This window comes from Megalobrama amblycephala, linkage group LG11 (assembly GCF_018812025.1).
Source record: "Megalobrama amblycephala isolate DHTTF-2021 linkage group LG11, ASM1881202v1, whole genome shotgun sequence".
Taxonomy (NCBI): Eukaryota; Metazoa; Chordata; class Actinopteri; order Cypriniformes; family Xenocyprididae; genus Megalobrama; species Megalobrama amblycephala.
Window position 1 is genome coordinate 23949306 of NC_063054.1, and position 14584 is coordinate 23963889.

The 14584-nt window shown below is 36.4% G+C and overlaps 1 protein-coding gene across 17 annotated transcripts in view; it reads left to right on the forward strand.

Annotated features, from left to right (window-relative positions):
- Nucleotides 1-14427, forward strand: part of otofa (otoferlin a) — a 93476-nt gene extending 79049 nt beyond the window's left edge. For 7 of the 17 annotated variants that reach the window (XM_048206860.1, XM_048206855.1, XM_048206854.1 and 4 more), the window contains 9 exons: nucleotides 102-272; nucleotides 605-765; nucleotides 848-990; nucleotides 1253-1341; nucleotides 3392-3490; nucleotides 7330-7571; nucleotides 7740-7918; nucleotides 8041-8141; nucleotides 13412-14427. In XM_048206860.1, coding sequence (XP_048062817.1) covers nucleotides 102-272; nucleotides 605-765; nucleotides 848-990; nucleotides 1253-1341; nucleotides 3392-3490; nucleotides 7330-7571; nucleotides 7740-7918; nucleotides 8041-8141; nucleotides 13412-13598 — 1372 coding nt within the window. In that variant the 3' untranslated portion in view covers nucleotides 13599-14427. Of the gene's footprint in view, nucleotides 1-101; nucleotides 273-604; nucleotides 766-847; nucleotides 991-1252; nucleotides 1342-3391; nucleotides 3505-3655; nucleotides 3755-7329; nucleotides 7572-7739; nucleotides 7919-8040; nucleotides 8142-9586; nucleotides 9789-12219; nucleotides 13340-13411 lie in introns of those variants that run through there. The other 10 variants (XM_048206852.1, XM_048206862.1, XM_048206859.1 and 7 more) reach the window with 5 other exon arrangements.
- The last annotated feature ends 157 nt before the right edge of the window (nucleotides 14428-14584 follow it).

The window sequence follows — 14584 nt, forward strand, 5'->3', positions numbered from 1 at the left end:
AAACCAACCAAACCAATGAATTAGTTTGAGCTCAAGATAGAACATAGTAATTTCTTCAAAGCACTTCATGTATAGCACACACTCTCTCTCCTTCCCTTAAGGTCATTTGACATAGAGGCCACATTCCCAATGGAGTCCATGCTGACTGTGGCAGTATATGACTGGGATTTAGTCGGAACTGATGACCTGATTGGTGAGACTAAGATTGATTTGGAGAATAGATACTACAGCAAACACAGAGCCACGTGTGGTATCGCTTCCAACTACTCTGTGTGAGTACTCTCTGCGCCCCTATTTTACTTGATATAGGAGAGCAACACATTGACCATGAACTACTCGAATCTTTATAGAACAACATGTTAAAGTATTTTCATTTTGGGGTTGTCAGTCGATTCATTTTATTTTACATAATGTGACAGCAAATTTATCTAATTAATTGCATATGTCATAAATATGATAAGAGAACAGCCATACCCAGAATAATCCATTTAATCAAGTTTTTTATATGTCCAAGGCAAACATAAAGTCTTTATAATTAACCGCCTTAAATAAATTTGTTAAACTGACAGTCCTATATTGTCTATCTCACTGTGCATCCATCCAGCCATGGTTACAATGTATGGCGGGACCCTCAGAAACCAACACAGATCCTTGCTAAGTTGTGCAAAGAAGGTAAATTGGATGGACCCCACTATGGACCTGGTGGGAAGGTCAAAGTTGCAAACCGCATCTTTCTGGGGTCAACAGAAATGGAGGATGAGAGTGGTGAGACATTTAAGAGCTTATATTTAAGTAGTTTTTTTCTCCTATCATATATGAAAAGATATCCATTTTGTTTGGCTTACAGGTCTGAGAAAGCAGACAGAAGAACACTTGGCTCTTACAGTTCTTAGGCATTGGGAGGAGATCCCACGTGTTGGTTGCAAACTCATCCCTGAGCATGTGGAGACCAGGCCGCTCCTCAACCCCGACAAGCCAGGCATAGAGCAGGTATGCAAGCGTGTGCAACAAAATACAGCTCTTATTACCAAGGACATATTCCAAGGTTCATCAAGTGGCCTTGCTGAATTTCCTTTCTTTGGTAACAAATTCAGAGGATGACTAAACAGATGCATGATTTTTAGCAGTTTATGCTTGATAAATGAGGGAATGTAAATGAAAAATGTATCGTCACTGAAAAGAAAAAAGAATGTTTATCAATTTGTCAAATTGTAACTAACTTTTAACTCCTCAAATGTTCATAAACTCGCAGGGAAGAATTGAAATGTGGGTGGACATGTTTCCTATGGATGTACCAGCACCAGGACCAGCCATTGACATATCACCACGCAAACCAAAGAGGTAGATGATTCTGTTCAAAGTCTCAGTTTACTCTATACACCATTTTGAACACATTTTGAATCAGGATCAGTGAGACTTTTGTTGCTTTTGGCACTGTTGTAATCTTAATGCAGTTAAAGCGTTAATATTTAATTTGTACATAATGTTGCATTCATTTTTACAGGTTTTTTCCTTAAAGGATTAGTTCACTTTAGAATGAACATTTCCTGATAATTTACTCACCCCCATGTCATTCAAGATGTTTATGTCTTTCTATCTTCAGTTGAAAAGAAATTAAGGTTTTTGAGGAAAACATTCCAAAATTTGTCTCCATGTAGTGGACTTCAAAGGCTAAGGTTGAAGGTCCAAATAGCAGTTTCAATGCAGCTTCAAAGGGCTCTACAAAATCCCAGCCGAGAAATAAGGGTCTTATCTAGTGAAACGATCAGTCATTTCCAAAAAAAAAAAAAAAAATTATGTACTTTTTTTTAACCACAAATGCTCCTCTTGCACTAGCTCTGCGATGCGCCACGCATTACGTAATCACATTGGAAAGGTCACACATGACATAGGCGGAAGTACAGAGTATTTCGTTATTACAAAGTGAACGTGCAAAGACTAAGTCAAAGTCTTTTTTCTTTACAAAAAAAAAAGGTAAAACAACAATGTCAGAGGATTTTGAAGTTGAAGGAGAAAATGAGATTTTGAGTTTTTCGCCCTACCACGGTACTTCCACCTACGTCAAGCGTGACTTTTCCAACGTGATAACCTAATGCGTCGCGCATCGCATAGCTAGTGCAAGACGAGCATTTGTGGTTAAAAAGTATATATTTTTATTTTTTATAATTTTTTTTAGAAAATGATAGATCATTTTGCTAGATAAGACCCTCGACTGGGATCATGTAGAGCCCTTTGAAGCTTCAACCCGTTGGCAGCAGTTGAAGTTCACTATATGGAGAAAAATCCTGGAATGTTTTCCTCAAAAACCATAATTTCTTTTCGACTGAAGAAAGAAAGACATAAACATCTTGGATGACATGGGGGTGAGTAAAGTATCAGGAAATTTTAATTCTGAAGTGAACTAATCCTTTAAAGTCTCTAGGTACAAAATGTAATTTTGATATGTGCATCACTGAGTTTAGCCTTGAAGAAAATGAGACAAAGATAGGAAGCTTTAATAATCAGTCATGCTTAGATCACATTCTCACTCTTAGTTCATTACACCCTTAAGCAAGGAACAGATTGCTTTGTTATCTGGACTGCTTGTGCAATTAATATTCTTTGGACGACTTAAAAGCTTTGGATGAAGATGTGACTGGCGAATTACCAAAGTACAGAAAGTCTTTTTACTTCACTTGTTTTTCATAATTGTCTACTATAAGTTTAACTACAGAGGTACTACTGTGATTCAGCTACAGCTTAGATACAAAACACTCTTTCTCACCCAGAGTTTGTAGATACAACACACTGCCCTTTTTCTTTTTCCTCTCATACTTTGCCAGCTTCACACCTCTCATCTGCCTTTATTTTTTCATATTAATCATCTAAAGAATGTGAACATTTTTAATAAGGCCTGTATTATGAAACTCTCCTACTTGAGTCTGAGATATTCATACACTGCAAAAAGTCAAAATGTGCAGTTTATTAGTAGGAAAAAAAAAAGTAAAGCGGAATCTGATTTAATCTGGATAGGATTGAATCGTGAAAAGTGAGCGCTACAGAATAGAGCCAGACCTGAGTTTGCTAAAATGATGCCTAAAAAGCTGTTTGCATATTGAATACCATTATCCAGTAGTGCACACAGACTAAATTTTAAAAAAGGAAAGAGGAAGAGCAGACTATTACGTTTTGATTACGAAGACAATTTTGAATCAATTATAAGACCGGGAATTTGCATTAAGGAAGTAAAAAGGTCAATCACATGTCTTTACGGAGCAGTTTTTACCTTTTTACTTTGGTTATATTAAATTATAATCTTAAGTAATATTTTTCATTTGAATCAAACCAGTTACATTTTTGGGTTGTGAGATGATGATCCCATTCTTTTCCTTCCCCTCCACTCATCTCCCAGATATGAGCTCAGGGTGATAATATGGAATACTGACGAGGTAATTCTGGAAGATGATGATTACTTCACAGGGGAAAAGTCCAGTGACATATTTGTGAGGGGGTAGGTATGGGCAGGTGTGTGAAAAGTGTGTGGTTAATCGGTTACCTTTTGTTTTGTTTTTTTTGTTTCTGTTTCCTTTTGTTGTTTGTCTCTCTTGTTGCGTTTGGTGTTATTTTGTCTATCCCCCCTCCCTGCCCCCCACGTCATTGCTGTGCTGTTATCTAGCTTTGAGCTTCGTGTTATTATTTGGAACACTGATGACGTAGTTCTAGAGGACGATGCTTTCATGACAGGAGAGAAGATGTCTGACATCTATGTCAGGGGGTAAAGACGATACAATCGCATGGCTTGACCGCTCTGCCCACCGCCTGCAGAAATTTGTACCTCCCCCTTCCATTCACAACCAGTGAACGAATACCACCTTCCATGCAGATCCAAGTTAAACAGGACCATATCATTCAAAATTATGCTGCTTTTTAGTTATCACCTTTGATTTAATTTGATAATATTATTTACATTAATTCAATTGTCTTTTCAGTTAAATTCCCTTGATAATTGTTATAAAAATATTAATAAAATTAATAATTAATGTAATATTTAATAACTGGTATGGTCTTGGTTTATAGAGCCATTTTTGTTTAGTATGTCTTGGGGACTGAGATGTCTTTCACAGTATCAAATACTGCATGAAAGCACAAGATATGTCTGTTTGCATGCCAAAACCTATCTGACATGTGGCATTTGCATACCAAAAATTTAAGGACTGAATATATGTATTTTGTAAAGTTACGCATACAATTATGCATGTATCTGATCCATATAGTTGGCTACTAATGGTTCAAAGAAATACATACTACAGTAGCCTTATATAATGTAATGCTGTTGGGACAGACTACTCTTTCAAACTGGTAAGCTCTGCAGATGCAAGCCTCACAATTTAAGTGCAGATAATTGACTAGATGTCAGGTCAAGTATGGAGATAGGATTGTAGCAATATTTTGATCCACAAATAAATGTAAAGATATTCACAAAAAATAATCATATACACAAATGAATAGAATGAGATCCACAAATATTTGTTAGGAGTTTCAAAAAAATTAATTGAATTCACAAATTAATAAAATGAGATTTGCTAATAAAAAACATATTCAAAAATATTTTTTTATGTCACAAGCACAACTCTGCCTGCATTTATTTGTGAATCACCACCTTTCTGTGCATTTGTGGATTGCTGCGCGCATTTCTGGATCTCTTGCTGCGCATTTGTGAATCGCCTCACGCATTTGTGGATTCTGAAACAATTCTAGTGTCAGGATCTCAGACAAATCCACAAATAGGTCGACTCCACCCACCGACTACTCAAGCCAATCAGATAACGGCCACGTGGCGCTGACCAATCGCAGCACACTCTCGCTACAACCAATCACGTTTTACTTTACAATCGGGGCGGTCTCGTCCTGCATTGGCTTAGAAAGGAAGTAGAGGGTTCTTAAACAATGGTACAGTAAAAAGAGGTTTCAAATTTATATTTTGTTAGACCATTAGACTGTGTGTCAAGCCAAGCCAAACTATTATATTTATGCACCATTTAAAAATGCCAGAGAAACTCTCTGTTATGGGAACAACAACGGTATATTGAATACAGATGCATTATGGAAGCGTCACGTTATTCAAGATTGAACAGAAAGCCTCAATAATTTATAATAACTTCATTATAATTAAGTGAATAGCTCTATTAACTTATCTAACTGGATTTAACCTTGTGATAAACATGCAAGTTTTCAAAATAGATTAAACTGTCGTCACATAGCAGCAGCATTTCAGTTTATCAATCAAACATCGACGAGCAGCAAACCAGCTATTAAGCATTAACAGGCCCTTAAATAATATTTTAAACATTAATTAAACGTTTTAACGTTACCATTGTTTGTAGAGAAGACTTTTTAAATGTGACAGGTTATTGAATGACATAGCCTAAAATGTCCAGCAGTCAAACACTTGATCACCCAAATATTTCAGACTAGTTGCACGGGCCGCCATTTTGGATTTTCGATCAGAGAGCGTATGCTTATACACTTCCGGTTTCGCTTTATGTGGGTGCAGAGTGCCGGGGAAAGCCGAAAATGATCTCTTACAGTTGTTTATAGAATCTGTTATATCACTTAAAAACAACTAAGATATATAGTACAATCACATGAGCCAATGGCATTTAAATGCAGGCATGCATGGGTTAGAATAGATTAACGAACTCATGGTGCATATGCATATACAATGACAATAATGCATGTAAATATACAACTACGATTAGAGTTGTCTGTTGATGCGCAGGAAGAGATCCACAAATGCACAGAAAGCAATTCACACATGCACAGGTGGTGATTCACAAATAAATGCAGGCAGAGTTGTGCTTGTGACATAAAAACATATTTTTGAATATGTTTTTTATTAGCAAATCTCATTTTATTTATTTGTGAATTCAATTAATTTTTGTGAAACTCCTAACATAATATTTGTGGATCTCATTCTATTAATATGTGGATACAATTATTTTTTTATGAATATCTTTACATTTATTTGTGGATCATAATCTATTTTGTGGAATATTGCTACAATCCTATCTCCATAGTCAAGCATCTATTTTTCTTTTCTATTTCCAGAGAGTGTGTTTGTAATTACATGCACTCTCTTTCAAATTATATTATTAAAGAGTTACAAGCACATAACTCTAATACGTTGGTGATCTTCAGTACAGTATTAATTCGGACTTTGTTAAAATGTTTAAAGGGTTAGTTCACCCAAAAATGAAAATTCTGTCATTAGTTACTCAGCCTCATGTCGTTCCACACCCATAAGACCTTTGTTCATCTTCGGAACACAAATTAGGTTATTTTTGATAAGATCCGATGGCTCAGTGAGGCCTTCATTGACAGAAAGATAATGAACACTTTCAGATGGCCAGAAAGGTACTAAAGAAATATTGAAAACAGTTCACGTGACTACAGTGGTTCAACCTTAATGTTATGAAGCGACGAGAATACTTTTTGAGCTTCGAAGCTTTACAAAACTTTTGTTTCAAATCAGTGGTTCAGAGCGTGTATCAAACTGCCAAAGTCACTTGATTTCAGTAAACGAGGCTTTGTTACATCATAAGTGTTTCGAAATTTCAATGGTTCACCACTGGGGGGCGTGACTTTAGCAGTTTGATTCATGCTCTGAACCACTGAATTGAAACAAAAGATTCGTAAAGCTTCGAAGCTTCATGAAGCAGTGTTTTGAAATCGCCCATCACTAGATATTGTTGAATAAAGAAAAAAAAGTATTCTCTTCGCTCCATAACTTTAAGGTTGAACCTCTGTAGTCACATGAACTGTTTTCAATATTTCTTTAGTACCTTTCTGGGCATTTGAAAGTGTTAATTATCTTGCTGTCAATGCAGGCCTCACTGAGCCATCGGATTTTATCAAAAATATCTTAATTTCTGTTCCGAAGATGAACAAAGGGCTTACGGGTGTGGAACGACATGAGAGTGAGTAATTAATGACAGGATTTTCATTGTCAGGTGAACTAACCTTTTAATAACATCTAACTGCAATGACCACGGGGTAGTATTTTTATTTTGTTCAGTTTCCTGATCCAGTATTGAGCATCAACTTGATACGTGTAAATGCTATTATATGCATGTTGTCTATTCAGTATTCTTGTCTATACATTTCACACATTTACAAATATCTAAATGCACTTTAAAAGAACATTTGTGCATGTTTTATCACGTGACTTATACAAGAAGTCATTGATGACCATATGTGGTTTGTAATGTTTGTAATGCTTGTATATTTTTGTATAAATATTAAAAGATTATTGTGCCACTTCTAACAATTGAAAATCGTCTCCCTGCTCAGCTGGCTAAAAGGACAGCAGGAGGATAAACAGGATACAGACGTGCATTATCACTCTCTAACTGGAGAGGGAAACTTCAACTGGCGCTTTGTTTTCCCCTTTGACTATCTCATGGCTGAGGAGAAGATAGTCATCTCCAAGAAGGAATCCATGTTTTCCTGGGATGAGACAGAGTACAAGATTCCTGCACGACTCACTCTTCAAGTATGGGATGCTGACCACTTCTCTGCTGATGATTTCCTAGGTATGCTCACAATTTAAAAAGACAAAACACACATATTATTAGGCATTTACTTATTGGATTTGAAAAATAATTGAATTATTCTCATTAATAATGTGCTCAATTAAAAGTTCATGTGTTTCATTCCATAACAAAATACATTTTTCATGCCGCCTGTGATTATTTCCACAGGTGCGATTGAGTTAGACTTAAATAAGTTTCCCCGTGGGGCAAAAACAGCCAAGCAGTGCTCTCTCAACATGGTTCTCAAAGAACATGAGCTGCCTACCATTTCCATCTTCAAACAGAAGAGAGTGAAGGGCTGGTGGCCATTTGTGGCTCGAGATGAGAATGATGAATTTGAGCTCACGGTGAGTTAATACAATTATCTAAATGTTGTTTGACTACTGCTTGATAATTAGCCAGCATGTGGTGTATTGAAATGATTGCATAGGGTTACCTCATTAACTTTGCAACCATGTCGTGCTTGCAGGGAAAAGTGGAGGCAGAGCTCCATCTAATGACAGCGGAGGAGGCAGAGAAAAGTCCAGTCGGCCTTGGACGGAACGAACCTGAGCCACTTGAGAAACCAAAGTAAGTGATAAAGCAGCTCATGTACACACAATTGCTTCTACTCACATGGTGCTGAAAAACAATGCAGTTTCAGTTTATGTATAAAAATGCAATATATTATATCTCATATACTCTAGAGTAGACAATGAAAGTCTGTTTCTGCATCAAGAGTAAAAAATAAAAAGGGGAGATAAAGTTTAAAATAAAGTTTGTGAGATATAAAATTGTGCTGTGAAACATAAAGTTGCAGTTGTGAGATATAAAATAGCTAGTATAAGAAATACATTTGCAGTTATGAGAAATAAGTTGAAACTGAGATACACTACCAATTTTTTTAATGTTTTTGAAAGAAGTTTCGTACTATATGCTCACCAAGGCTGCATTTATTTGATCGAAAATTATAACATTGTGATTAGGGCTGCAGGATTATGATAAAAATCATTAATTGTTGATTATTCCCTTGAAATTGTAATTGCAATTATTAATTAATTAATTTTGAATAGCTTTTATACCATTTTATACCAATTATACCATTGTTTGAAGCAACTGCATGCCATAATTTTATATGAAAATAAACAAGCTGAAAACACTCTTCCTGAAAAACTTGCTTTTCTATTGCATTAAGCCTCAAATGTCAACTATACATTGGTTTGGTTTCTTATTTAAATAAAAAAAAAAAAGTAAAAATATGCATGGTATTATAATGTTATATTAAAACTAAAATTAAAACAATGGAAAAGATAACCTGTAAAAAGAAAAGAAAAAAACAACATACATCTTAAGCATGCAGAATAATTTAAGTGGACTTTTTTTTGTTTTTGTAAGTACACCTTTGAATGATGGCATCCATAATTGTAATCACAATTAGAAATTTGATTAATTGTGCAGCCCTAACTGTTTTCTATTTTAATATATTCTAAAATATAATTTCACCCAGCATAATAATATGCTGATTTGGTGCTCAAGAAAAATTTCTTATTGTTATCAGTGTTAAAATGGTTGTGCTGCTTGAAATATTTGTGGAATCTGAGATATATTTTTTCAGGATTCTTTGATGAATAGAATCTTCAAAAGAACTGCATGTGTAAAATACAAACATTTACCCTTTTATTAATTTATTGATTAGTCTGAGGTGGAAACATGCTTCCATTGTAGACGGCATACGTGGATTATTTCGGATATAAAGTCTATCTGATGAGGATGTGCTAATTATACAGCTATAGAATATAACCCTTATAAATACTGTAGATAATTATAGGTATGGCACAAACACTGACACAAAGTGGGCTTAAGTCAGAAGCGTTCTCTCCAGTGAAGAATGCCCCTCTGAAAGTGTTAACTTCCCTTTCTAATACTCCCACTCTCCTCTTTCACATCCTTCCTTCCTCCTGTGACTGCCCTTTCCCTCGCCTACCCTTTCCCGCTCGTTTCCTTCATTCCAACCCCCATTCCTGTTTTGGAAAAAGTCGTCCAGACACCAGTCTAATGTGGTTCATGAATCCTCTGAAGTCCATACGATACTTCATTTGGCACAACTACCGCTGGCTGATCCTGAAGGCTCTGGCCCTGCTGCTCCTCCTACTCCTCGTTGGGCTCTTCCTCTACTCTATTCCTGGATACTTGGTCAAGAAACTCCTAGGGGCGTGAGGAGAGAGGGGAAGACCACTGGTAGCCCACTCTCACTGCCTCTGTTTTCTCTGCTTTCTGTCTCTTTCTGAGCAAACCTTTAAGCTCAAGCTGTGGAATGTCACCATTCACAGTGTATTTCTGTCCTTTTGTTACTCATACCATTTTTAAAGGCCTACAACATTGACCTGAGGGATTGAGGGTGATTAAATGTTTTCCATTTTGTCATCCCACCTCTTTCTTACTGCATATCTGTGTGCTGTGTTGTACCTCGGGTCTTAGAGGTTGTCATTTGCCTCAGGTTGTCTGTTTAGGCAATGACTTGAATTATTTATTATGGATTTTATTATATTTTTAGTCGACTGTTTGCTGCTGTGCTTTCTGAACTTACCTTTGTTGTCTGTCATTTTACTTCTCTGGGCTAAATCCACTGCAAATTTATAGTATCACTCACATACGCGGCAGACCTAGGCAAATGTTTTTATCAGCTCTGTGGAATTACGATTGTGCCATCATTCACTCACCCTATTGTGCTTCCAAACCTGTGTGGCTTTTTCTTTTTCCTGTGAAACACAAAAGTGTTGGACAAGAAAACATTGTTTAATATATCTTCTTTTGTGCTCAGCAAAAGAAAGTCATACAGGTTTAGAATGGCATTAAAGTGGCCATGAAATGGAAGTTGCAATAGCCTTTTTTTTACTATTGGGATGTAGTCCCAAGTCCCTAGTGAAACGGCCTCTCCAACAAGAAAAAAAATGCAGGGTGGGACTTGATTTTGTCCATCGGGAATTGATTGGATTGTTGTGGTTTGTAATAGCTGCGATCTCAAGTGAGTGCGCTGGCGCACACGTCATCAGAGAAGAGATGTCATTGCAAGTGGGAGTTATATATATGTACATTTATAATAAACACTGCAATATTCATGTTCACTGTGACATTAACAAATTTTCATTTTTATAGTTCACCCAAAAATGAAAATTTGATGTTTATCTGCTTACCCCCAGGGCATCCTAGATATAGGTGACTTTGTTTCTTCAGTAGAACACAAATGATGATTTTTAACTCCAACCGTTGCGGTCTGTCAGTCGTATAATGCATGTCAGTTATCTATAAGAGTCAAAAAAACATGCACAGACAAATCCAAATTAAACCCTGCGGCTCGTGACGACACACTGATGTCCTAAGACACGAAACGATCGGTTTATGCGAGAAACCGAACAGTATTTATATCATTCTTTACCTCTAGAAGGTGAGGTCTGAATGCACTCTGATGCCGGAAGTGATCGCTCGCAACCTTAGACATATACATGCGAGAGATCACTTCCGTCATCAGAGCGTGTTTTCAGACCTCACCAACTGGATGCTCAAGGCAGTTGGACATAGTGGTATATTAGAGGTTAAAAATTATATAAATACTGTTCAGTTTCTCGCATAAACCAATCGTTTCATGTCTTAGGACATCAATGTGTCGTCAAGAGCCGCAGGGTTTGTCTGTGCATGGTTTTTTGACTCTTATAGATGGAATTCTCATTGACATGCATTATACGACTGACAGACCGCAACGGTTGGAGTTAAAAATCATTATTTTTCGTTCCACTGAAGAAACAAAGTCACCTACATCTTGGATGCCCTGGATGTTAGCAGATAAATATCACATTTTCATTTTTGGGTGAACTGTCCTTTTAAAGGTGCTAAAGAGGATCTTTTCGTCGACTGAGAAAGCAAAGACTGTTAGTGAGTTTTTGAAATGAGCGCATGCTTAAGAACAACCCCCCTCCTTCGAAGGAACGCCTCCCAAAACTCGTAAACACTCGTATTGGAACACGAGTGTTTACCACCGGCATTCGCTGTGTTGTGTTAGTGGATTCATTATGTCGGACTCACCGCAGGTAACTCATAATCTGCAGTTGTTACTCCTGTCTCCGGACAAAAACATTGCATGCGGCGCCTGTGGAATGTGGAAAGTAACTGGAGCACGCAACCACGCCCGTCTCTCACAAGGAACGTCACGGCAGTGATTGACAAGCCAGAGGGCCAATCCGCGCACGTCTCTCACAAGGAACGTCATGGCAGTGATTGACAAGCCAGAGGGCCAATCGTTTATGCGATGATCGTGTAAACGATTGGCTGATGTTTTTAAGGCCCTACCTCGTGCACAGATGATGTATATTAATATTATTCCTTTCAGTGCACCTAATAAATAGTCTTTTATCAGTTAGTAAAGACAGTTTCAAGTAATATTGCAAAAATGTATAAAACAAAATATCCTCTTTAGCACCTTTAAGTGAACTATCCCTTTAAATGGTTAATATGCCTTTAAGAGATTTTACAACTTTTCAGTCTTGTTACCAGTCATCTTACTAACCACTAACATTTGTATTACCTCTCTTCCTCCATCATCCATGGTTTCACCTTTCAACTCACCACTTCTTACCTGCAACCCCTTCACCACCTCCACCACTTCCAATCACAGCCGGCCTGACACCACCTTCCTGTGGTTTTTGAGCCCGCTGAAGGCCATCCGTTACCTGATATGCAACCGCTACAAGTGGCTCATCATCAAGATCGTCTTGGCTCTGCTGCTGCTGATCATGGTGGGCCTGTTTCTCTACAGCATGCCAGGCTATCTGGTCAAGAAGCTGCTTGGGGCCTAAAGAGGGGTCAGAAAGGTTCATTTGAGAGATTCTAATTTGCCCTTGACCTCTCAAGTGTCCCTTTTCTAATATGTGGTTACAATTTACAGCACTTCTTTTATTTTCAAATTATATCTCAAGAGTTTACCATCCTTCATAGTTGCACTCTAAGCATAACGTATCAAATAGCTTGACTTTTTCGGTATCAATTTGCATGTCTTACCAGGAAAAGATCAATTATGTTATTTATCTGTCTGAAGATTGATTAATCATATGGAGAAAATGAAAGCAGCACTGTTTATTTTTGGTACAAAATTAAATAAACTGGCTGGACTAGCATTTCTGGTATGCGTTCAGATGTTCATATGAATGCATTGTTTCAAATTCTTAGATTTTGTTGTTATCGTCTAGAAGTGTATGTGTCGCTGCTAAAACCACAATAAGCATGCACCTTTGTCTAAAGAAAGATGACTTGTTCATCAGTGGCTATGGTCTAAAAAAAAAAAAAGTGTATGATAGGGTTGCCGGCATCATATATACACTATGTTATTTGATTACACTTTGCCTTGATGTTTGCACTTTTAGTCCATGACACAAATCTTCTGCACTCCAGTAAGATAACATTGTTTATCCTTTAGAGAAACACACAGACACTAGTAAGGGAATGATGTTTCATTTGACATTTCAAGTTTAAATAAAACAATAGAATGCTCTTTCTTATATTTCCTACTGTTGATTTTGCTTGCTGTGTATATTTACTTGGTATGTACTTGTTTGCTTGCTATGTACTGTTGCTCTACTTAATGAATGGCATTTGACCATTGACTTGTTTGCACTGATTTTGGCTTGTTTATATAAAAAGAGTGTATTTTTAATTCTTGTTTACAAGTGTGCAATATGGATTGATTTATTTATTTTTGTCGGTATGAAAACAATAAAATGAACTCATTGAGATAAAAATATGATTCTTGTTTCCATTGTGTGGGTATGCATGGATGTGTGTGAGATAAAACCCTGTTCTCTTTCACACAGTCGTCCAACTACTAGCCTGTCGTGGCTGTTGAGTCCAATACGGGTGACCTGCATAATGGGTTGGCGGCAGTATAAGTTGGCCACAGTGGTGACTCTGCTCAGCATAACCGGGCTGATCTTTTTGGGCCTCCTGTTCTTTTCTCTGCCTTCAGCTTTCACCCAGAAGATCTTCAACATCTCAGGATAACCTGATCAATCACCTGCTACCAGCACAATATGCACAAAACAGATTATTGAAATGGATGGCATCATTTAAAATCACTGCTGATTAAATACATTTAAATACATTAATTTACAAAAGCATGGCATTATATATATTGTACACAAATGTGAGTATGAGATCATCTGTCTGTTATTAATATTATTAAATGGTGTTTGGCTCTTGACAACAGAATGTATAGAGGCTTTTTATGGGTGTTCCTCAACTATAAGTTCTTTTGGCACTGTGGACTCTCTTAAAAAACTTTGATATAATACATTTGTCTAATTACAGTGTTTAACAGTGTCTATCACACAAATATTTGAATTTTAGTCTTATTTCTGAACGTCATGAACATTTCCTCCACATCTCAACTTGTGTTTAATAACATTCTGTGGTAGAAGTAATGCAAATGACATTTTAAACATTTTAATGGAATAAAATGGTTGACCTTTGCTAAGGCTAATTTCACAGCTGACATTTTATGTATTATAATAGTTATATAATTATGTTCATCATGTTATTTGCTTAATTTTACACAATTACAGCTAAAAGGGACATTCTAGATGTGCACAATCAATAATATTCTAATGATTATATTTACTTAAAATAGCTTATATTGTCTTTGGTTTAAATACGTAATAAAAACTTTTGAATTTGCTAGTTTTTATGAATCACAGGTATATTATAAAAAAGTGCCCTTGAAGAACACCCTTATATTTGTATACTCTTTGTGTTAGGATGTTTCTTAAAGTAATTTCCTACCTATTATGTTAATTTGATGATATTATGGCTGAAATTAAAATCTTTCTTTGAACATGCGTCTATATTTTATTATTACATCCTAATTCATATAAGTATAGCATTTTAAATGTCACAAGTATGTAATTGTCTTTATCTTACATTAAAATGGGTAACGTGGGTGTATTGGAAAAGAAAATAGCAACGTTTAGTCATTATATATTACTTTTGTT